Source organism: Apteryx mantelli, chromosome 13 (genome assembly GCF_036417845.1).
Source record: "Apteryx mantelli isolate bAptMan1 chromosome 13, bAptMan1.hap1, whole genome shotgun sequence".
NCBI lineage: Eukaryota > Metazoa > Chordata > Aves > Apterygiformes > Apterygidae > Apteryx > Apteryx mantelli.
In genome coordinates, this window is record NC_089990.1 from 1,800,301 (window position 1) to 1,824,532 (window position 24,232).

General features: G+C 60.2%; 1 protein-coding gene across 1 annotated transcript in view; it reads left to right on the forward strand.

The window, feature by feature from the left end:
• The first annotated feature begins 6,816 nt into the window (after positions 1–6,816).
• The window catches only part of NALF2 (NALCN channel auxiliary factor 2), a 32,786-nt gene continuing 15,370 nt past the window's right edge, over positions 6,817–24,232 (forward strand). The window contains exon 1 of the mRNA XM_067304125.1: positions 6,817–7,596. Coding sequence (XP_067160226.1) covers positions 6,817–7,596 — 780 coding nt within the window. The remainder of the gene's footprint in view (positions 7,597–24,232) is intronic.

Genomic DNA, 24,232 nt, shown 5'->3' on the forward strand with positions numbered 1-24,232 from the left:
GGGAAGCAGCAGGGCTCGCGAGGCTTGTCGCCGCATCGCTGATGAGAAGCGTAGCGGAGATGTGAGGCTCGTTCCCCCCGCGGTGCCTGTAATGCTCCGGGGGTGGGCGAAGCTGCTCCCGCTACCCGTGTCCTGGCCGTGAGCTGGGAAGAAGGCTCTGCGTGGCAGGGACTGGATTTTAATGACTCCAGGCCAGGTGTCGGCCCCTTCTCCAGCTTCCCCCTTCCCAGACCTGCAAGCCCATGTGGGTCCGGACTGGCAGGGGGCTGATTTTTAAAGCTGCTGGTGCACGAGTGGGTGCAGGCGCTCTGAGGGGTGATGCACCTCTCTGTCCGCATGAAGTGCGATGCACCTCTCCGTCCGTGCCAGGTGCAGCCCCCACGCACACGTCTGCACTGCCCTGCCAGCGCGCCCTCCCTCGTCGCGGGGCAGGCGCAGACCTTCCCCCTCCGTCCGGGCAGGCGGTGGGCAGCGCCGGCACCAGCCGGCATCGCTGGTGGGCCCAGCTGCCTGGAGCAAAGCAAGGAGAGAAAGGAGAGGGCTGCAGAGCGGTGCTGGGCGAGGAGGGAAGGAGCCAGGGCAGCAGTGTGCATGCACGTATGCGTGCACACGCGTGTGCCCCACACGGAGCCCTGGCGTGGGGGCACAGCTCAACACTGGGGTCGAGCCCCGCGGTTCAGGCACGGCTACAGGACCCACCAAAAACGTCTGGCCAGGGCTGCTCGTGGGGCGAAGCCATCCGGCAGCGACTTCTGCCTCCCGCAACTCCTCCCTGAAATTCCGGCTTGCTCAGTGAAAGGTGCCGGCGGTTCAGCTCTCCAGCGGTGACCAGGCTGTAGTCGTATCTGCAGGGAGAATGACAAGTCCTCAGGCTCCACCAGTCTCCGCTCTGCCTACTCCAAGCTCGGGTCAGCCTCGTGGTAAGGAGCAGCTCCCTGGGCCGGGTCTTGGAGCCACGGTCTCCTCCGGACCGTCTCGCCCAGGGCGCTTCCCAGCTGCCCCCAGGATCCTATCTGTGCCCCGCTAGGCTGGAGGCGACGTCCCAAGTCGGGTCCCCTCGCACCGGTCCCAGCAGCCACCTCCTTTCCCGGGACCCAGCTACCACCGCAGTGCCGAGGACTGGTGCCGCTCGCCGTCCGAGAGGCTGGACGCAGGGAGGGCACCACGGCGTGGCACAGCATCGAGGTGCTGAGTGCTGGTGGAGCACCGAGCCCCCAGGCTGGTTTTGGCCACGCTCTGTCCAGCCCAGAAGATCTCCTCTGGGCTCACAGCTGACCGTGTGGGGCACTTGCAGGTGTTAGGACGTGTGAGGGTGGTGTGCCCTGGCCCGCTCTGTCCTCTTGGTGGTTCAGGCCCCGAAATGGCCAGCCAGACTGCATCTCTTAACCAGCCTATTTTAATCACAGAAATTAAAAGTTGCCCTGCATTACCCTCAGTATCCTTCGCACTGCTGTGGTAGGCATTCAGTGCTATAAATCACCATTCAAAGTTTCCATTTTTCTTCTCCTTTTAAATTCCCAGATTAACTCTGCAGACTGCCACCAGCTGCGGTTTGCAGCGCCAGCAGCATCAGCCCCGCACCGGCCAGGCCTCGCGCCGGGCTGGAGCCAGGGCGATCGCCCAGTGGTGCCCGGGGACGGCTCAGTCCCGCTGGTCTGCAAGCGAAAGGCGGGGGCTGCCCCTCTCCTCCCTGGGGCTGCTCCAGCTTTGGACCCTCGGTACGCCGGGCACGAGAGCACGAGGCAGGAGCCGGGCTCGCAGCCTCCAGCCTGGTGGCAGTGCGGGGATGGTGCAGTCCGTGTTCTGCAGCCCAGGTCCTGCTGCATGTGTCCACGTGCCAAGCGCCATCCCGTCAGTCCCTGGAGAGTCTGTTCGTGGCAGTGCTTCACCAGCGCCTGGGGACGTGCCTGCCCCGGGGTCTGTTAGCTGCTCCAAGCATCCTTCTCCATCCCCTCTTTGGACGTCAGGGCCCTCTCCTGTTTGCACTTGATGACTTGCCTTTCCCAGCAAAGCAGCAAGATCCTGGGAAAACACATCGTGGACCTGCACGAAGAGCAGGCCACCCCTTGTCAGATGGCTGCTGCATCTGGAAAGAAAACGCTGTCATTACTCTGCCAGTGGCATCCTAGCTGGCTTACCCTGCCCTGGAGTCCCTGGCGCTGATTATTAGTGTCAGCTAACGATGGCAAACAGTCTCCAAACCCTCTGCAGATGCAGGCGCTCCCTGGGGAAGCACCAAGGCAGAGACTGGCCTGGAGCTGGCATTCCCAGCTGAGCAGCCGTGCTGCTGGGATCCAGCCCCTGTGCTTGGCGTAAGGGTAATGTTAACAAACTGTGTCACTCCTTGAATAACAGCAGCAGCAGCAGCAGCAAGCGGAGAGACGCCCAAGGAAGGCTGAGCAAACGAATCAATTCTCTCATGGAGGGACACGTGTAAACCCCTGTTTTTGCAATAAAAGAGCAGAGAGTGGGAGGAGCAGTCAATGTTTTCTCAATGAGGGCAAACTCCCAGGTGGAAATAGCACCGTGCCCTGGAAACGGACCCCTCCATCAGACAGTGTCTGCGCAGGCCTTAGCTCAGGCAGGGTGCTGGTGCCAGCCAAGGGATGCAGCACCCAGGTGGGTTCTCCCTGTGCCTTCCCTGCACCCTGATGCTCCATGTGCAGGGAAGGACCAGGCCTGGGGCAGAAAGCAAGCAGAGGAGTCAGCAGACTGGGGAAGAAGGTGAAGTAGGATGGGAACAGTGGGGCTATTGGAAGACATGTAGAAGATAAAAGATAGAGAAAAAGCTTGAAAGAGACTTAAAGAGCAGGTCCCCGCTCAGGACCGGAGCAGGAAAAGATCCTCTCTCCTGACGCGGAGGCGCAGAGCCCCTTTGCTGCCCGCCCTGCGAGCCCGCAGGGAGGAGCAATGCACACGTGTCAGACTGCACAGAGCAGTCCCCACGGATGGGGCAGCTGCTGGCGTTCAGGAGACTAAGCCGGAGGACGCAGCAGATTGCTGGCCTCCTGCCTGCCGTGCTCTCCCTGAGCCAATGCGAATACGCACGGCATAAAACCGAAGGCCACCCTGGGCTGAAACAACGGTACCTGGCACGTGGAGATGCTGGGGGAGGTGAAAGCCCCCCAGCAGCACAGGCTGGGACGAGTGTCAGAGATGTAAGTCCTGCTGCTGCCCCTTGGCACGGCTTAGCAAGCCCGGGGTCACCTGCTTGTGGTCCCGGTGCCTGCTCCAGGCGTGCTCAGACTGCTCCAGTTTCTCCCTCGTAGCTGTACCGGTGCCTCCATTTCCTACCAGAACACAAGACGCTTGGCGGACAGGGGCTGTCTCCACCAGACTCCATCCCTCTCCTCCATTCCTGGGGTGAGGAGCTGCAGGAAACTGCCCGGCACTTACACCTGCGGCAGGCAAGGACGGAGGTTGCTGCGGCCCCCGACGCGTCTGCTCGCACCAGGCGCAGCTCCCCCTCCGCAGAGCAGCGCCTGGGCCGCAGACCCCTGCTCCCAGGCCCCACGCAAGAGATAGGGTATTTCTCCCACTCGCTGCAGAAAGGGAAGCGAAGACGAGCTTTTCTGCTTTTGCATGTTAGGATCCACCTAAAGCTTTTCCTCGTGCCGGGGTCACCGTCTTCTCCCAGCGGCCCCGTCCCAGGAGGCAGCACTCTTACCCTCTCAGAGACTCAGCCAAGCGTTTCCCTGTCTTGAAGTCCGTGTCCCAAGGGTCAGGTCGCTCACAGAGATCACTGTTCAGGGTTCATTTCCTGACAAGGCGGCATCTGTGCCTGTGGGATCAGGGCACATTTCTTTGCAGATATAGACAGAGGGAACAAAGTTAGTATTTTGTTTCCAAAATAATGGCTCCAGTTGTCCATGCCCCAGCCCATAGTATAACTGTATGTTGCCAAGACATGCACAGACAGTCGTGGTAAAGAAACCGCACCAGAGAAACCCCCAGGCCTGCAAGAATACCTCTCCCAGCTATTGCACAGGACTCCTCCCCAGCCGGGCTGCGGGCCTGCCGGCAGGGCGAGCAGGGATGGTTGGGAGGAGCCGAGGGAAGCTGTCTCCTGAGCTCTGCGTTGCTCCACAAGTGGCAAAGGCCTCTGTGCCACAGCTCGGAGAAGTTAAGCCTCCACCGTGGGTTGCAGTTTTGCTTATATCGCTTGCAGTGACGTTTGGCATTTGTTCGTTCCGGCTGTAAAACCACTCTTGGCTGGTCACCATATATCGCCTCACCTCAGTGCCTTGGCTTGAGCAGAGCTACCTGTTGGAGTAGGTGCAGCTCAGGCACATCGGCCCTCCTAACTACCATGCCATCCGCTCCAGGATGGCTGCGCAGCAGGAGGGGGGAGTTCAGCCCCAGCTATATGGCTCCCCAAGGGGCTGAGCACCCCTCAGCATGGTGCCAGTTACCTTCTCCAAGGATCAGCCCTGTGCTCAGAGGGCTCCCACCTGCCAGCAAGGCTTGTCCTCCAGGGAATGAGGGAAAAGAGAGAAGGAAAGGAAGAAGAGAGCAGCTGGGGAAGACGAAGTGAAACCCAGACCTCTAGGAAGTGCCTGGGCTGAGCTGCAGGATGTGTGGCAGGTGAGGAACGGTCCTGCAATTCGTCAGTGGAGGCAGAGGTGGCTGAAGGCCAAGTTGCCCGTAGGCTTTGCTTGTTGGGATGTCGGCCAGGGCCGAGGTGGGATTGCACTGGTGTATTCTTGTCAGCAGCCCAGGTGCGGCTGGCAAATGGGAAAAGGGGAATAGAGTCCTTGGGTGACTTTCCCTGCGCCTGCAGGATCCCATGCTGGAGCTATGCAGGCCAGCCTGAAACCCCAGCCCCACCGGCATCACCCTGTGCTTCCCACTCCTCCCTCATGTTGTACCTGGCGTCAGGGAGGGGAAGCGACAGGGCCTGGAGGACCAGCTCCAGCACCTCTGTTGCTGCAGGGCTGTCAGCACAGCTGAGTGGCACGACAGGGTTGGGTCACTTGGGGACACAGCTTGATGAAAACCCCAGAAATAGGAACACTTGAACCAGTTCCCACAAGCCAGGTTAGTGCCCGAGGGTGAGGGTGGATTCCTGTGTGGGGAAGGAGCGTCAGAGCAGGCGCTGCCTGCCACTCTGCTAACAGCAGGATTTCGTGTTGCAGAGCTCTGCTTATTCTTTGTTCCTGGTGAGCTGATAGTCTCTTGTTTAACTAGCCCATGAACCCCCTAGTGGGGTGTTAGCAGGGGCTGGGACCCCAGCAACGTGAGGTTCCTGGGAAGCTGGCTTCCTGCTTAGTTTTAGTGCCAGCTCAGAACTCCCTCCCAGTGGCCCAGAAATTGAATGCCTGGGGGCTCTTCCTCGGGGCGATCAGGGCTGAGGGCAAACAGTCAGGGAGCGCCCAGGGGACACGCCAGAGTGATCTCTGCTCTGCAGGCAGGAGCAAGCCTGCAAAGCCCCTGTCACTCTATTAGCACTGCTCTGGCTGCACCAGCACATCCGCGGGGCCCCAGCTCGGGACAAGCAGCTGCATGGCAGCGACTGTATATCGTGGCCTTGCGGAGCTGGAGAGAATGTTTTCCTCAGCCACTTGGCCAGATGGTCAGTGTTAATACAGCCGTGGGAGCGCCGTGTGTCCCTAAGCGTGCCTATTGCTGTGGAGCACTGCACAGATGTCACCTGCCCTCGCAAAGCCAAAGGACAGCACGTGGCCCGTCGGCTTTGCTCGCTGCGACGTCGGCCAGGGCCGAGGGGGGATCGCACTGGTCTACCTTCGCCAGCAGCCCCAGGGCTGGCGCCAGGGATTTTACGAAGCGACGCACGTGGTGTCGCCCGGGACGGACGTTATGCTGCTCGGCCCTGCCAGGACGCGGCGCGGCGGCGGTGTCCGGGGGGACGAGGCGCGGGATGGGGGCTGGCGGCGCGGCTGCCCCGGCCGGGGCCGCGGGCTGCGCTCTCGGGGGCTCGCGGTGCCCGGTCCGGCTCGGCTCGGTTCTACTAGACTCGGCTCGGCTCGGCTCGGCACAAGTTGCAGCAGGCGCGCGGGCGGGGCCGGGGCCGGGGCCGGGGCCGGGCGGCGGCAGGTGCCGTGGTGCTGAAGGACAGCTCCGCGCCGGGGCGCCGCGTGGGGCAGGCCGCGGCGCCCGAGGGAGCGGGCTGAGCCGAGCCGAGCCGGGCCGAGCCGAGCCGAGCCGAGCCGGGCCGAGCCGGGCCGAGCCGAGTGGAGCCGGGCCGAGCCGAGCCGAGCCGAGCCGAGCCGGGCCGGGCCGAGCCGAGTGGAGCCGTGCCGGGTTTAGCCCGAGCGAAGCCGAGCGGGGACACGCCGAGCCGAGCCGAGCCGTGCCGAGCGGAGCGGAGCGGAGCGGCGCCGGGCGGGCGGGCGGGCGGGCGGGGGGCGGCGCGGCGCGCAGGCGCAGGGCGACGCGGCTCCTCAAGGTGTTGGCGGCGCGGCCGAAGATGGCGACAGACTGAGGGCATGGGGCCCGGCGGCGGCGGCGGCGGCGGCGGCGGACGCGGCGCGGCCCGCGAGCTGGCGCAGCCCACGGGGAAGCGGAAAGCCGAGTGAGCGGGGCCGGGGCATGCCCCCGCGCGGCGCGCCCGGGGCCGGGGCCGGGGCCGGGGCAGCGGCGCGGCGCCGCCGCCCCCCCCCGTCGCACCATGCCGCGGCCGGCGGCGGCAGCGGCGGCGGCGGCAGCGGCGGCGGCAGCGGCGGCGGCGGCGGCGGCGGCGGCGTGTAGGCGCGGGCATGGCGGGGCGCGGCGGGCGCAGGTGACATTGGCGGCAGCGCGGGGCGGCCCCCCGCCGCCGCCGCCGCCCCCCCCCCGCGCCGCCGCCGCCCCCGCGGCATGATCCGCGGCGCCTGGATGTCCCCCCGCGGGGGCGCCGCCGGCGGGGCGGTGTGCTGCGCGCCGCGCCGCAGCGACAAGCCCGTGGCCGACCCGGAGCGGGCGCAGAAATGGCGCCTCTCGCTGGCCTCGCTGCTCTTCTTCACCGTGCTCCTCTCCGACCATCTGTGGCTCTGCGCCGGGGCCAAGCTGCGCGCGCGGGAGCGGAGCGGCGCCGGGAGGCCGCGGGGCCGCGGGCCGCGGGCGCTGCTGCCGCCCGTCGAGGCGCCCGGCGCCGCCTGCGAGGCCTCTTTCCTGGGCAACCTGAGCCGGGGGCCCGGGGGGCCCGGGGGCCCCTGCCCCGCCGCCCGCGGCGACCTGGACTCCGCCTGCGCCCGGCTCTCCTCCCTGCAGCGCCTCTTGGGCTCCTTCTCCGGCGCGCCCCTGCGGGCCGCCCCCTCCTCCGCCTCTTTTTTCTCCTCTCCCTCCTCCAAGAGGAACTTCTTGAAGGCTTACTTTAGGAACTTCAACCTCTCCTTTTGTGATACTTACACGATCTGGGACCTGCTGCGGGAGATGGCCAGCCCGGACAGCTTGGATTGCAGCTTGGACAACCTGATGGTGGACTTCGTGGCCGCGGCGGCCGGGGCACTGGACGGCGAGGCGTGTAGCAGCTGCGTCCAGGCGTATCAGAGGCTGGACCAACACGCTCAGGAAAAATACGAGGAGTTTGACCTCTTGCTGGAGAAATACTTGCAATCGGAAGAGTACTCGGTTAGATCCTGCGTGAGAGACTGCAAGGTAGGAAGGGGACCCGGGGCCTCCCAGCCCCATCCCGGTGTGGTACCGGAGAAGTGGCTTAAGGCGAACCACGCGTTCTCCCGGGTCCCCGTCCCCGCTCCTGCACCTCCTTGCTTCTCTCAGGTGCCCTGTGGACCCCCCTCCCTCCCTCATGTTGTACCTCTGCTTCCCCAGGAGTTGGCATTTGCTGCTCCGGCCTCCTCAGATGTCCCCGGAGGTCCCTCCGGTCTGGCGATGTTACGGGCAGACGACCCAAAAAACCCTAGCGGGAGGGGGAGGAGAGGCTGAGGATGCCCACCTTGGCCAGAGAACGGCCCCTCCTGAGGCCTTGGCTCCACCGTAGGGTGATGCTCGGGGGCTTCTTGGCCTTCCTGCCCCACGCCGGACACGGCCGTGCACACCCATGCATGTGCGTCCCTTTGCGCCCCCCCTGCGCACAGCAGCAGGTGCGAGGCCCCTCACCGCAGCCTCTGGCCTGCTGCGTGCAGATCAGCGCCGCTGCCGCGCGGGGCTGGGGCAGCCGGGGGCTCTGCTCACGTGCCTGGGCAAGCGATGACCTGAGATGAACCGAGGAGAAGGAGCCCCCCTTGCCTCACCCGCTGGCTCTGCCCCAGCTCTCCTGGGCTGCGGGCGCCGGCAGAGGAGGAGGGAGCCGGCGGGACGGGCGAGCAGCGGGGAGCAGCCCTTTGCCAGCCCCTTCGTCCCCGGGAAGTGGGCAGGAGGGGCTGGGGTTTGCCTCCCCCCTTTGCCCCCAAACATCGCCAGCTCCCTCCGTCCAGGGGGCCCGGGGCTGGGCCGGGCGGAGGTCAGCATGGGCTCTGCCCGCGTGTGCCCTGCGCCGAGCGCGACCCGGCGCTGCCTCTTGAGGCTGGGCCTAGCACGCTGCTGGAAGACGGGGACAGCATAGCTCGAGCTCTCTGTGGGCGCAGTAGGGTCTGCTTTTCTGTGACGCTTAGTCCTTCAGCTGGCCTTCGCCGGTGGTCTTTCTGCCCCTGTCTGCCTAAAGAAGGCGAGATGTCTCTAAGTCACTTGAGCATTGCCGTATCAGTAACGGAGGAGCGATGCTTGGAGCAGTTCGTATTCGGAAAGCTAAAGGGTTGCCTTCCCCAACGTCAGAGGGATTAAACCTCTCAGCCCAGCACCGTCTGCTTTTAAAAAGAAGAACTGTAGTTGTGCGTCTGTCCAGATCCCCGTCGGTTCTGCCGCGTGTCCCCCCTTGTTTCTCGTGGCAGAGATGCCGGGTCTAATCACGGCACCATGGCTGTTGGAGTTTCAGTGTGTTTGAAAGCCGAGAGGATCTGCTTGGCTCACCTATGCAATCGCCCTCCGGATGTTGTCTCCGGGAAGCGTAATGATCTTAATAATTAACCCGCTTCCCTTTCTCGGAGCGGTGTCTTGGGGGAGAGGCAGCGCGGTGCGTGACAGCGAAACGCGTTGTTTCTGCGTCGTCTCAGAGAGGCGCTGGCAGAGCTCGCCCCGTTAGCAGGACAGTGCTTGGCCAGTGCTTTTCTGGGAGAGTTTGGAGGGAAACTTGGAGCTGCAGTCCTGGCCCAGGCAGCTCTGAGCGGTGCTTTTCTGCCGGCGACAGCGTGGAAGCAGCGCCTCGGTGCGGTGCTGGGGACACCAGGTCTGCTGGAGGTGTTGTCTTTCGTCAAGGGCACAACCGCGAGAGCCTGGCCGTTGCTCTCACGACCAGGTTTCTGCATTGCTTTTGTAAGGAACCTTTTCTGGAAAGGAGCTAGTGGTGGCGTTCTGGGCCGGGTCCAAGCCAGGTAATTACAATCTGCTTGCCTAAATTCCCCCTGCGGTTTCGAAGGTACGTAGTATTCAGCCTGCACCAAGTGGTTTGGTACTGCTGCTCTGCTTCTGTGACTGCATTTCAGCGGTGAATGAAGTAATTCAGTGCTGCCTGCCTTGCTACCGCTGTCACTGCCGGTGGCCCCAGCAGAAGTAGAGTCCTAGCGTGCCATGTCCTCCACCCACGTAGAGACGGTCATAATTTCCGCCCCCAGAGAGCTCGTGGTCACGTGCCAGGTAGACTTAGCAAAGGGCAGGAGGAGGTGGGAGGAAAGGAGAGGGCTGTGACAAGGACGCATGGCTGCGTGGACCAGTAGTCCTCGCAAATGTCAGAGAGACTGAATAAGTCTTTCTGTCAAATCTGTGTGCAATAAATCAAGCTGGTTCCAGCAGTTCCCCCGGGCCACTCACCTTGCCTCCTTCACCTGGCAATTTTCCACTGTCATTCAAAGACAAATGGACCTTTGAGTTTGGACGTATGTAGAGGAGGGAAAAGTCGGTGGCTTTTCAGGGGAACTCTGATGCTCTTTCACGAGCGAGCTGATTTATCGGGGCTAAGGGAGGAAGAGTATGGGGCGAAGGGGGCCGAAGCCCCCTCCCGTTACCGCAGCCGGGTGGAGTTTGCGCCCTGCGTCATGCAACGGGGAGGGCATTGCTTGACTGTACACCGGCGAAAGAAAATACCGGGGCTGTTGGCAGCCCTGCCTTGTGGAGGGGGGAGCGCGGCAGAAAGCAGAAAGGCGTTTGCGGGAGCGGTGAGTACGTGAGCTGGTGTTGTTGAGGCTGACTCAACGAGATGAAAGTGTAGGCAGCCTGGTAGTGGCAGAGACGTTGGTGTTTCCTGTGTGTGTAATCTAAAAGCAGGAGAGGATCTTTCAGGGTGAAGGAGGTAACGAAAGCTGGATGCTAGCTGTGTAGAGCTCGTGCAGAGGAGCCGTCGGTGGGATTCGGAGCAGGAGGGAACCAAGGCGCGTTTCAAGGGGAGAGCTGCGGGGCGGGGAGGTCACGTGTCCTCCAGGCTTAGCATCCTTCTCCGCTGAGTCTAACTTTGCGCTTTCTGGTTCAGAGACCTTGAGAGAGAAGCAAACAAAAAGACAAGAAAATCATTATCTTAGGGTCTTGGGTGAGGAAATGTTACCGTTGACTATGAAGCATCTAGAAACAGAGCCTTGCTTAGATGAGTCTTCATTAGGTGTCCCTGGGCTTAGCATCCTCAATGGGAAAGCAGGAAACGAGCTTAGTAGATGTGGGGCTCAAGGCAGCAGCCACAAGACTTGCAACACCGAACTCACTATGTCGTCACATTTATGGCTGCATCCTTGGAGCATCAGTGAGCACCGGCTTTGCCATGGAGCAGGACGCATTGGGAAGCAACAGGAGTGCAGAAGCAGCACATCCAAGCCGTAGGTCCTTGCCTGGGGGAACCGTGAGGAGTTTCCCAGGCCAGAATTTTCCAGCGCGGATGCCTCAATCTGTACGTACAAACCGGAGCCCTTGCAGCTCCCGCTCGTTTCAGCATCTCGTGAAAATCAGGCCACTTATTTAAGGTGCTTCAATGCATATGTAGGTGCCTTACTTTAGACTCTCACAATTGCAAATCTTGACTTTGCCCTCTTGGTGACTGTTCCCCATTTGTGAAATGAGGCTAACGCCAAACTCATCCAGTGTTGTGGTGATTAGTGAGTTTTGGCCTGATTTCCAAGGAGCCGAGGACCTGTGGCTCCTGTTGACTTCAGCAGGGGCTGCCGTTACTCACTGCTTTGGAAAAACCGATTGCTGGAATGTTTAAAGCAACCTGAATCTGTTAAACCCTATCCAAATGCTGAATAATACTGCATTTTCTAATGTTAGTTTTGGCTGCATGCTGCTCCTGTAAATACCTGCTTATAAGCAAGAGCAGAGAGCTACTGCTCAGTGATACAAACAGCAGAATAAGGGAGGAGTGGAAGAAGATGTAACAGATCAGATCAACCCGTGTGTGTGGCTCCTGCAAAAATCCCAGCTGCAAAGGGCTCGGAGGGTGGCAAATCGTATCTGCGTAGCTCTTTGTTAAATGGTGTTTCTTGGACAGGGTGAGTATGCAAGAGGAGAGAGCGTTTAGACCTACCGCGTAAAGGTCTCTGTCTGCATGGACATTGCTCTGGGTAGGAGCCTGGGAGGTCCTTCTCGAGGTGTAGCGCTCGGAAGGGGTTAGTTTGGGAGCACGCGGGAGCCCAGAGCGGGGAGGACGGGCATAGAGCAGGCACCAGGGACCCTGGCATAAGGCAGTAAATCATCTGACCCTCCCTCTAATTCAAATCCTTCCTATTCCGTGGTTAAAAGCTGGAAAACTGAAGGCTGGAAAACAAAGCAATCCCAGCTCACCTGCGCACATCCTCCAGCGACCAGTCCTTCAGCAGAGCCACGTGCTCCGCTGGTAATTTAGTCCCCAAGGAGCGATGCAGCTCGATAAACATCACACGTGAAGCTCTTGGGCAGCCAAGTCATCCCAGTGACGGTGGGTCTTTGTTGCATCTGCTTTAAAACGACAGAAGAAGCCCCAGCAGAGCAGCCGGTTTGTTTTTACTGCAGCAGGTTTGCCCCTAAGTTACCAACTTTGCCAGCTTCCCCGTGAAGTCCGTGCGGCGGTTCCTCGGGAGCCGCCTGCCCGGCTGAAGCAAGCCCTCGCCCCTGGAGCAGGTTCTTCCGCAACGAGCAACCGAGAAAGGTGGAAGCCAGCAAACGCGGGCGAGAGAGCACTCACCTCTCTCCGCTTCCCGTAGCCTCAGCGCCCGAGTCTGGGCCGAGGGAGATTTAGGAGGCTGGAGTCCTGCGGTGCGCGTTTGTTTGACCGTTGGCTGGTTTGTTTGATGAGAAATAGGTATGTACAAATCGAGTCGTTCCTTGTTAATAAATCAGCTTCCAGCCTCCCCCTCCTCTCAAGGGACTCTGTGACCAGGCTGCACACGCGGAGCTGGTTCCGGCCGCTGCCTGGCTGAGGAGAAGTTGCAGAAAGTGAAGAGGCGATCGGCATGCTGGATTTATCAAGCACCAGCCTCTTTGATGCCTTGCAAGGCCTTACCCGGAGCTTGGAGTGTAGCAGACAGGGAAGACTAAGCAAAAATCTCACCGGCAGATGCAGAAAGGGAGAAATTCCTTGAGGTGATGGGGCCTTTGTGTAAGGAATTCAGCTGCTTAGGCCACTCGCTGCTCTAATATTCTTTAGATGTTTTTTTTTTTCTTGCTTGGAAGTAATTCACAGGCAGGCCCCAGTTTCTGCATACATCATTGTTATTCCAGTGCAGCACCATTAGCCTCTGGAAATGCTTTACTTACTGCTCCTGCAGCTAACACCAAAAATCCCTATAGCTGAAAGACAATGAAACGTGAAAATACATTTCTCTGTTTTATTGTTTGTTTGCATTTTACATTTTGGAGGATTTTGTGGAGAGTCGCTCTCGCGGTTCCTCCCGGACGCTCCTTTAGGCGGCTGCCCTGAGCGGCTGCGCAATCCTTTCACCGGAGGAGGCAGAGGGAGAAGCTGGTGTGCGCCGTCGGGTACGTCATCCCAAACAGCTTTCATCTCTGGCGGTGAAGACCTGAGTTTCAGCTCATGGTGTCGGTTGTGCCAGTGAGTGGCAGCTTGGATAGAAAAGGCAGGAACCGTTTGTTTTTTCTGCCTGCGAGAAGGAAAATTTGTTAAATGAGCATGTTAGTTGCAATTAGCTGGCTGCCACCTCCGGCTCCCTTTTTCCCCTGTTCCTTGTGCCCTCTCTTACTGCAAGACATGTTGAACTTCATGCATGGAGCAACTGTAGTGATAATGTTGACAGCGTCGTTCAAAGGGGCTTAATGAGGTCAGGTGCCCGGGTGTCACTGAATGTCACCCCCCTAGGGAAATCCTGGACAGTGGGAGCCCGGGCAGCGTGCAAGCAGTCGGCTGCGTTTCTGCAAGGCTCTGTCTTTAAACCGTAAGGTCCTCGGTGCGGATTGTTGATCGCCGCGTGTTTTTGCAGCGCCCGGATCATGACGAGCACAATGACAAACTTTGCATGTCTCGGTGCAAACCGTTTTTGAGGCTAGGATGCGTGACCCTGCGGGGAATGGCTCCTGGATCCCCAGGGGTCGCTTCTTGCGGGCAGATGGGTTATTCGCTTCTCGTGCGACGGCGGTGTCTAAAGGGCCAGTGAAGATGAGGGCTGCACTCGCCCCGTCGGCATGCAGAAACCTGACGCTTCTGCTCAGGAGCAGATCTGGCGAATGTGGCTTTTCTCTCCTGGATGGGTTCTCAGCACAGGGGAGGTGATGGCGCAGTACCAAGGTGGACTTAGTGCAGGAGGAGATCCCGATTCCTTTGAACTGATGTCCTGCATGATACTTACAGGCATTTTGTACTTTTTTTCTGCCTTTTTCTGGACAGACAAAAAGCAATGTTCCTTCCGGCTCAGCTACTGTGAAATTAGAGGTTTGTTCCTTTAAGATGGGAGCGCTGTATTTATAGCATCTCCCTCAACCAATAGCCACTATGGAGAGCTCTCTTAAAAGTGCAAATCCCCGCCGTTATTAGGGCAAATAAAGATGTATGGGACAAAGTCTGGTGAATTAAGGACTCATTAGGCCGTAAGAAACAAAGCTGTGGACGGAGCAGGACTGACAGCGGGGAATTGCAGGGCCCGTGTTAGTGAATATATCCGTGCTCCGAAGGGAGGGCTGGCCAGGACCTGTAGCATCTCAGATTATATTAGATTATCAAGGTTTCCCTGTGGCTGCTGAATCCCACTGCGGCCCTGGCCGGGTCTCTCCATTTCTCTGCCTCCGTTTTCCCCCTGTTTTGCAGAGCGCTCGTGTTTTCCTGTTGCCTGGATGTCGCTGGTGGCACCGCTGGGAGGTTCAGGCCGGGCCTGGCCCCGGACCTGCCGCGCGGGAGCAGCGCAGGGCTGCAGAGCAAATCTGCCGATGCCCTGGGTTAAACGCTCTCCGGGGGCCTGTTTTCCTATTCTTGCTTGAGTGGAAGCAGGCAGAGCCTCTGCTCAGCTTCCCTCCCTGCGGAGCATCTTCCCGGAGGCTTCAAGCCGCGGCAGAAACCCGGCCGCAGCCAGCGCAGGGCAGCTAGCGCTTCGGCTCTGCAAACCTCTCCCTCCTCTCCCCCCTCTCCCCGCTTCTTCCCGCTCGGCTGCTTCCCGTCTCCGCGGGGCTGCGGCCCCCGCTGCCTCCCTGCCCCGGGGGTTTGAGCCAGGCGCTCTCGGCCACCGCTCGGATTTCGGAGCGTCTCTGGATGAGAACTTGTCCCATGCCAGCGGCACCCGGGAGAGGCGTTTTCCCAGCTTTGCCAGCAGCGGCAGCGATCCGAGGCAGCTCCGTCGTCGACGCTTCCTATTTCCTGGCTCCTGTCGGCCTGCCGCGACCTGTCCGTCTCCGAGAGCTTATGGATCCGCCTCCCTCGCGACGGGCGTCACGCTTTTTTTGCGTTATAACCTGCAATAAGTCGCTCGGATTGCAAACTCCCCGTAAAGCACGGCCTTTTGGGAGGCAGGACGGAGCTAGAAACGAGAGTAAAACGGGCGCCCCTGCCCTGGCCGCGCCGTGCTGGTGACGGCATGAAGTTTTACTTGCGTTTCGTGAGGTGAAGAAAAAATTCCCGGTAAACGGCGGAGCAGCACGACGCTTCGTTTGGCAGCGTGAGCCAGGCCGTATGTGCGAGCTTAGCAGAGCGCGCACAAAGTCCGTGTCAGCAAAGGCGATTTTTTTTCAGCCCTGCACAAAGATGCGATTAAATGGCATAAAGAATTCGAACAAAAGAAATCCGCGGCTTTAGACGCGCTGTTACCGCGACCGTAGCCCCCAGCGCAGGGCCGTTTGGGCGCCTTGCACGAGACGCTGCTCAGACGCTTTAGAACAACGATCAAAGATCACGGCGGTTTTCTAAGCGAAAAACAGGGCGGGAAAAAAAAAAGCTAAAAATTAATCTATTGATCAAAGGCGTTTGCTTCATGATGCGAAAGTTTCGAGATGTAGGAAATGCCTCCGCGGCGCGGGAAGGAGGCGCGCGGGGGAGCCGCGGCGTTGCTGGCCCCGGGCTCCGCTCCCCGCTTGCCGATGATCTCCAGCGGCGCTTAGGGGAAAAAAAGGAGTTTGAGCCCGTAACGGCGCTTCGGCCCTGCGCAGCGGCAGGTCTCCGGCTGACCTCTCTCGCGCGGCGCTGGCCCGGCGTTTCCCCGCATAGGGGCTTGGCGCGGCCTCGAGCCAGCGGCCGTCCGTCGCGGAGCGTCTGAGCCGTCGCGTTGGCGTCGGCGGCTAGGGCAGCGTTTGGAGGAACGGCCGAGGTTTCGGGATTCACCCAGCGAGGGGCGGAAGGAAGGAGCTCCACGGAGGAGCAGGCACGGCTCCAGCGGGAGAGTCGGAGTGCGGCACCTCGGCAGCTAGCAATTCCCTTTGGAAAGCATCCAGCGTGCCGTGGTCCTGTCGGGTTGTAGGCAGCTCGCGGGAGCCGATAAGCTCCGCAGAACGTGCCGCGGTGTCGGCAAACGGCGTCGGCAGGAATCCGGTAACACGAGCTCCGCCCCGGGCACCGCCTCGCTGGACACGGCCGCTGCCCCGCCGGGCGTCGCGCCCTGCCCGTGTCCGTGCTCCGGGGCCGGACGCGGTCCCGCGCGGCGCCTGCTTGGACCTGGGGCGTCGCGAGACCCGCCGGCGCGGCAGATGGCCCCACGTGGTCCCCAAAGCTGCCGCCGATCCGGCGGCGCGGGGATGCGATGCCGCGGCGCGGGCAGCCCCGCGGGGCATCGCGGATGCTCCACGGAGCAGCTGCAGCGCCGCCGGCCCGGCGCCTTCCCCGCTCCGGGACCGGGTGGGCTGGACGTGGCGGGGGGGGGACGGCGAGCAGAGGCAGGAGCGCGGGGATGTTCCTCGGCTGCCGGCGGCTATTCCTGCCGCCCCCGAGATGCCATTAGGATGCAACTCATGCCTGGCTCTGCACGGAGAAAGCTCGGCTCCGCTGTCATTTGAAGGGCAATGACTCAGGGACAGCAAATCTGTGAATGAGACGCGGAGGCCGGCTGGGCGAGAAAGGGCCATCTGCCCGCCCGGCAGCGCGCCGGAGGCAGCCGTTGGGCCGCGGGAGACCCCGGGGCGCTGCACGGGCCGGAGGCGGCTACGGCCCCCGTCGCACGCGGGGGAAGCCCCCGAGAGGCGGTTTGGCCTTGCGCCCCTCCGCCACGGCTCTTCCACCCCGGCTCCCGTTGCCTTTGGCCCTTCGCTCCTCCCTGAGCGCACTCGGCCTCGGAGCAGCTGGAGGAGCCGGCCCGGGCGCCCGCTGCCGCAGGGATGGAGACCGGCCGTCCCCACCGCCAAACCCTGCTGGGGTCGTCGCTGCCTGGTGGTCCAACATGCCTCGAGCTGCGTGACAGGGAGCTTCGTTTTCCGGGCCGGCAAATTTCCCCCCCCTGCACCCTCCGCAAGGCTCTGAGGTCGGCGCGGGAAGATTTTTCCATCCCGCAGCGATGATGGGTTATTGCCAGGGCTGCGCTGGCAGGAGCCAGCACGCGTGAGCAGCGTCCCCGCTCCTCAAAACCGCGTTCCCCGAGGCGATGAAGGCCAGGCATGTCCCTGGGAGGACGCTGTTCCCCCGGCACCTCCGGCAGCACGGTCACAGCGTGAAGCGGGCCATTTTGCTCCACAGATAGTTGCCTGAGCAGCTCTGTCACGGTAATCCCCAGAAAATGGTGTGTAATGCACACGATGAGGTGGAAACGGAGGTGGCAGCCATTAAAGGGTTTTTTTTTCCGCCGTGGTTATTACGGAAAATGCCCAGGCGAGTTGGAACGGGGAAGATCTGGAGCAGCTGCTCCCGCGTGCTGCTCCCGGTCTGGCAGAGGCAGGGGCTGTTCCCCTGGAGTTAATGGCTTGTGCCGGTTTTCCCAGGCAAAGACTGTGCCGGCGTCAGTGTTTCTCCAGGGCAGGGAGCCTCGTGCACCAGGTCTCTAGATATTTCGTTTAGTCTTGCTCTTCAGGCGAAGCAGCTTATTAAATTGCCCCAGTGGTCTGGCGACACCGCGGAGACCAGCTAGTGATAGAGCACCGACACGGGATCTTGGATGCCCAGCTTAAAGTTTTCCCTGTGCCGGTGCCTGGCTTTCCTGAAGCCGGAAAAGCAGGGCTGGTTTTGCCCGGCAAACCTGCCTTTCGGTGTGCTCTTTCCCCGGGGGAGCTCAGAGGCGAGTTTGCTGCCTTCTGCTCAAGCCGTTTCCCAGCCGCCTTCCCTCTCGCGTGGCTCCGTTGCGTGGTTGCCCACGGTTGTCCGCGGCAGACCGTTCGGAGGCCTCTCTACACACAAATTCCCCCTTCTCTTCCCGCTGCTGGATCACTTCATCGTGTTCTCGTTAAGGAGGGAGACGAGACAAGCTGAGATGTTCTTGGAAGTTTCTTGAGAGCTGGAGTTTGGGACGGGCCATTCGGGGGCTTGCTGGTGTGGGAGAGGGAACTGGGATTTCGTTAATGAAATCCGAGCGCTGCCGTCAACCCCCCCCTCCAGACCCGGCTGACTCATACGGACTCGTCCCTAGGAGTCTTGCTCCATGCGGGAGCCGATTTCCTCCCGTGTTCATTTTTGATGAACAAGGTAAGGTCCTAGCTTGGGCTTGGATCACTGCCTAGCATGTCCTAGCGTCTAGAGCTGTGCAGAAATCTGGTGGTTTCTCCTGTTCATTTATAGTACGGACTTTGGAGCAGGACAGCTGTACGTTTTTAAAGATTTCTCGAGGCTGATGGCCTGTTTTTCAGAGCAACGGAACAGCCACGTAACTCTGAAAGAGCCAGTGCGATCTGCAGTGGAGCTGGATGACAGGGAGTAAGAAGGACCGTATAAGCGAGATGCAAGTTTTAAAAGGAGAGAAATCTCCATGCTTGAGGATACAAACCAAGTGCTGACGGCCTGAGGTTAGACAAGTGCTCCGCTCTGGAGAGTTTAGTCATCTCGGTAGGATTTCCAGCATCACCCTCCAGAGCCCCTGGTGCTGGTGACTCCTGGGGTGGGGTGGGTGCAAGACACGTCCTAGCCCCTAGGAGGGTGTTTCTTGGGGCAAGGGTGTCAGTGTTTGGTGAATAACTGAAGTTTGGGGCTGAGGGCACTTGCTGGAGCTTATGATCCCCGGCGAGGAGTGTGGGTCAGGTGCCTCTACTGATGATTTTACGAGTGCCAGCAGCTCTCCCTCTGCTGAGCATGAGCCGTTGCTAGCGGATCTGCAGCTGCCAGCACGAGGTGACAAGCTGCACTTTGCACGCCGGCTGCCTCCTCGCGCAGAGCTCTCCAAGGGGGTGTCTGCTCCGTGCCCCGCACCCCTCTGCCACCTCCCGTTCGAAAGGTTTCCGGGCGCTGCTGTCCCTCCCGCTCCCAGCAGCCGACGTCCCGTTTGCTCAGGCTGCTCCGCTGGAGGAGACAGCGGCAGACACGCGGTACGGACAAGAGATATTCCTGGGAGGGCGGGTGGAAGGAGTGATGAGCGTTGTATTGGCTCCCTGCGCTGCCTGCCGGATGCCGTCGGGGGGTTCATTCTTGCGTGCAGCCTGCAGACCTCATCTGAGCCTTCGCTGCCGTGGCTTCTGCAGGTCGCAGCCGCTAACGGCGATGCTATTTGTAGAAACGCTGTTTGTCGTTTGTGCTCTGCAAAACGCTGCGTCCTGTCCAGCCTGAGCGCCGTCCCCATTAGCCGGGCACCTGCTCCCCTCCCGGCCGCGGTGTTGTGCGGCTCTGGGCTGGCAGAAATTGGAAACTTCTGCTGCTAGGGAATGCATCTGCCTGCTTCTTAAGAAGTATCCCAAGCAGGACGCATGCTGCCCCAAAGTCCTGTGAATTTTGCTGCCTGCCACTTTGTTTCCAGGCGAATTCTAGGTGATTGATTTTGATCTCTAAATCCTTAATTAAAATCTGGATCTTTGTAACGGCCCCAGTAACTCTACCTAGCACCGTTTCGCGTAGAAACAAACAAGCTGCAAAAATTCCCTCCGCTGTGCCCTAAACCCACCCGTTCCCAGCGAGAGCGGCTGCTGCTGTGCAGGACCATCTTCCTGAAAATCCCCATCCTGCACCGCCTCGGCTGGTCTCGGCAGCCGCCATCTAGCACAAAGAGAAATCTGGTCTCTGAAGTACCTGTGATTCGGAGCAATTAGAGCATTATAGCTCGATATTGAACTGGTTGGAAAACATATCTGTGTAGCTATGGAGAATATACCTGAGAAAGTGCTTGCGAAATCAAGTCACTTGATTGAATGGTGTTTTTGCAGCTTTCCGAGTTTTCCCGCTGTTACCTCTGCGCCGATGTTTGTGAAGCGACGTTCAGATGAGTCTCTGCCTGCGTATGCGAAAGCAGCGTTTATTTGCCGTGATGTGTTACTTGTTTTTCGTTATTCTCCTGGTGCAAATGAGTTTGTCTCAGAACCAGGAAACGGTAGTAATTGCCCAGGACAGAGAGGATGTAACGACGGCGAAGAACTCGCAGCACGGTTTGTTCAGCGGAAGAGCCCAAAACCAGTTATGAATAATCAGGAGTTCAGTTAAAACCTTACCGCTTCTCATGTGGTTTGGGACTAGGAAACGGGACCAGACCTGAAATAGAAGTGGGATGTCACGAGCAGCCCTCCCGGCATGCGCCGAGCCGAGCCGGGCCGGCGCGGGAGGGAGCCGCGGCCCTGCTGGGGTGGGAGCCTGGGTGTCGAGCGCTCGCTGCAAGAAACGGGGCGGACGCGCGAGCCGTGGCTCTTCCCCGGCCGGGGTTTCTGCGTCATGCGTCGTGGAGGCACCTTCGCAGCCGTTTCTGCAGCTTTTCGCTCGGCGTTTCGTCACCTTTGGTACCGAGGGAAGCCCGGGCAGGGGCTGCAGACGGCTCGGTGCCGCTTCCTCGCTGCAGCCCTTCTGCAAGGAGGTGGTTCTCGCGTGGCAGCTTCTCCTGCCACGAAGACCTGGGCTCTCGCTCGGGGTCTCCAGGAGCAGCTTGAGATGCGCTGTGGTTTCCCGCAGTGGTTTCCTCCTTCCCGCCAAGCCCCTGCGTTTCACATCCAGCCCCCGGGGCAGCTCCGGGGCCCTGCGTCTCCCCCCGCTCGCTGCTCGGAGCGAGCAGGAGGCGATCCCGTGGGATCCCGAAGCCAAAGGCAGAGCATAAGGAATTGCCTGGCTTTCTGGACGCTTCTCGCTTATTGAAATGCAGGCAAAGCACCTCCATTCGGTAGCGCCGGGCACGTTAGACATACTGATTAGGCACATAGTACTTTAACCAGGCGTATTAACTGCATTTCCTCCAGGATGAATCTCATTTATTTCTTGACCATATGCTTAACCTCAGTGGGTTCCTTCATATTATTTCTCCGTCCCTACTGGAGTTCACAACAGCTCCTTATTTGGCAGTATCGGCAAATGTCATTAACGGGCTGTTTACCTCCTCTTCTCGATGATTAACGAAGGCGTTAAAGCTAGATCTCATGTCAGCCTCAGTGGCATCTTGCCGGACATCTTTCTCCCTAGCGCTCTTCTGGGATATATCACCAGTAATCAAAATAGGTGATTAATGTTCATAGAGTGCTTTGGAAGTTTAGGTCTCTGCGCTGGTGTTATCACAGAAGGAGAAGGCTGCTCGGTTCAGCTCCTCGTTTTCCAGGGACAAGCCAGGAGCGTTTCCAAGTCTGCTTTTGATCTAACCCATCTTTGAGTGTCTCAAGCCGGGGAGGTCTTGTCCCTTTGGACAGACGGGCTATTCCCGCTTTGGATAGCCTGGGAATGCTGCGTTATAGAGAAACAGCGCGGGAGCGTTGCCGTTGGGCCGTCAGCCCCTTCGGCCCCTCTCCGGTTCCTGTGACAGCGCTCCCGTCCCGCGCGCATCGGTCTCGCGGGTATCTCCGCTGGCTTCCTACGGGATTGCCTGTTCCCCGTGGCGTGAGCCTTGTGCCAAAAGCCGTCTTGCTAAAGACTAGCCGCTATAAATACCTATCTCGGCAGGCCCCGATGAGCCAGTCAGCCTGGAAAAGAGACAAGACGGGTATGATAAGATGTACAAAAGTGTGAGTGGCCCAGAGAAAACGCCTAGGGAGGGACTGTTGGATGGAGCTACGAGCAGCTGGGCTCAAAGCCTCCGAAAGGAGGAGAGTTGGCACGCGAGGTCTGGAACGCCTTGCAAAGGATGTTGTGGACATAGACAGCTCACGTGGGCTCGGGGGTCCTGGATGAGACCTTGGAAGAGAAACCTCCTGGCTGTTACTAAGCAGACAGGGGAAATCTCCGTCTGCGGAGTCCTCTGATTTGCTGGGGAAATCCAGCGAGCTGCAAGCAGCCTGGGGCTGCGGCACGTTCGGGAGAGACGTAGGCTTGGCCTGTCCTGCTCCTCCCGGGGTCCTCCTGCGGCCGGAGGGCTGGACAGACCCTCGCTCCGAACCGCTGCGGCTTAAGGGCTGTTCTGCTGGGGGGGGGGAGGGGGACACGGGAAGCCGGATCCTTTCTCCTGCCTAGGAGAAACTGGGATCCGCGTCTGTCCGGTTGCACGCGAGACGGAGAGCAGCGGCTCCGGCAGGATGGAGGGCGTCCCCCCGGGGTCCCGGAGAAGGGTGTCTCTCCCATGCCGGCGCAGGCAGAGCGGGAGCGGTGCCGGCCTGGGTGTCTCTCCGGCCTGCTGGTCACCATGGAAACTGAGCGGGAGCCGGGATTTTTCCCGACCTCTCTCGCTCTCGCGCAGCCCGCCGTCCCCCGCGCGCTAGGGCCCCCCGGAAGGGGGGGGGGGTCTTCGCAGGCAGCGTTCGGCCGGGGTAAAAACCGGATTCCAGCACTCGGGGCTGACACAAGCCGTGCCCAGTCCGGTCGTGTCCGTCAGTGGAAGCTACCAGCAAAAAATGCTTAGGAAATGATCAGTTTTTTCTGCATTTGCAGTTTCAGGGACCTCCGCACGCTGGTTAAGTGCAATAGGCACATGCAGCCGCCCAGACCGCCCCGTGCCAGGGCCGGGCGGTAGGGTACATGTCTGTCTGTCTGTCTGTCTGTCTGACCCAGGTGAGGTGTCCTGCACGAGTGCGGGGGCCGCACTGCCAAGACGGGGCGCTCGCTTCTCTGCCGTCGGCCGTGGCGGAAGGGGAACGTGCCAGACCCTGCTCGCCTCGGCTCTCGGCGGGCAGCGGGCAGCGTTGCCCGGAGCAGGTTGCATTCGGCCCTTTGCATTGCAGCCTAAACCTGGTATTACGTTGCTAACAGCAGTTCCCATCAGCCCAAACCCGGTATTACATCGCCAAGGGTGCTCGGGACCCGCCGCTTCCCACGGAGGTGGAAGATACCCTGTCCGCCGGGAGAAACTTCTCCCGGACCCCGTCAGCTGGTGGGTAATTTATGGCTTGTGGCACTGAAGTGTCTAGCCTTTATTTTTTTTATATCCTATCTAATGTAACAGGATGTTCTCATTATCTGTATAAATGTTTAATCTACTCTTGAGTCCTGCTAAGCTCTTGGCTGCAGCAGTATCTAATGGGAGTGAATTCCTCAAGCGGGTCTAATAGATTGCAGGGACCTGATTTTTCTGTCTGTCCCGACTCTGTCATATTCATCTTCAACTTCATAACTGTCTTTAATTACTTTTTAACTAATTAGTCTGATAATAATTAGGCAACTAACTAACCCACCGGTTACCTACGGCCTCATCCGAGCGCCACCAGAAGAATTGGGGCTGTTCCCTGGTTCTCCGGTGTGTTTTTCTCAGGATGTGCTGGCGGCTGTAACTAATGCAAAGAAACCGTTTGGCTTCTGAGCGCTATTCTGAGCTGCCCGACTTGTCCCACAGCTCCTGCAGCCTCACCAGTTCCTCCTCGAGCTTCCCGTTTCTGATGCACTTTTTCCGCCAAACAGTCGTGTTTAGGATGTTGGCTGATCGCCCTCTCTGTTCTGCGCCGTCCTGGTTTGCGTCTGACCTGCCACGGTCGCCGCTCTTTTCTGCCGGATGCCCGCTTCCCGAAGGATACCAGCTTGGGTGCATCGGCCCGGCCACCCCCGCCAGCCCACGCCGCGTTTTCTGCTTGGGGACGGTTGTTTTTGCCGCTGAGCGGTGATTCGGTTGTAGCTGCTTAGAGAAGCTCTGCACCGTGGCGAAATGCTTTTCCTCCCTGCCTTGGGCTGCTCGGCTTGTTCTCGCCTTCCGCTTGCTCCCTTCTAATCCCCGGCTGGTCGGGACACTCGACCACCTCCATGTGGGCGGCTGGAGTCGCTCCTGCCTTGGGCCGGGATTTTTGGTGTTTGCTGCTGCCCTGAGCTCGCTCGGCATCCGCCCCTCGCCGCAGGAACGCTCCCAACGCGTCTGCGTGCGGTGACCCGGGCCGGGTCTTGCCCGGCTCCCAGCGTCACCTTTCCCGTGAAGAAGCGCTGTGCCGGGAGCTTTGGGGACGTCTGAGGCTTAGTCGCACCTCCGCAGCCGGTTTGGCCTCTCCAGCCGCTGCCCCCGGCACCAGCCGGCCCGGCAGCGCGAGGAGCCGGCGGGCAGGAAAGCGGCACCGCGTTCGCTTTGCGGCAGCTTCGGTCTTAAATCGCGCACCGCGGGCGGCGTGAGGGGCTGCCCCGGCGGAGGCAGGGCGCTCGAGCGCTGCTCCCTGCGCCAGGCGCCGCTCCCGGTGCGGAGAGCGGGATCGGCTCCCGCCAGCCGGGGCGCCGCGGCTGCTCCGGCTCCCGGCGCTTCTCCCATAAACAGCCGAGGAAACTCTCTTTTTTTATTTTTTTTTATTTCCCTATAAATACTCAGATCGGTTATTCATTATTAATGTTGCTATTTTGTTTGTGGACGGGGAACCAGGGCCCTTCCGTTTGCAAGGTTTAAAAAAAAACCCAAAAGTTGTTGTGCAAGGGGTTTCC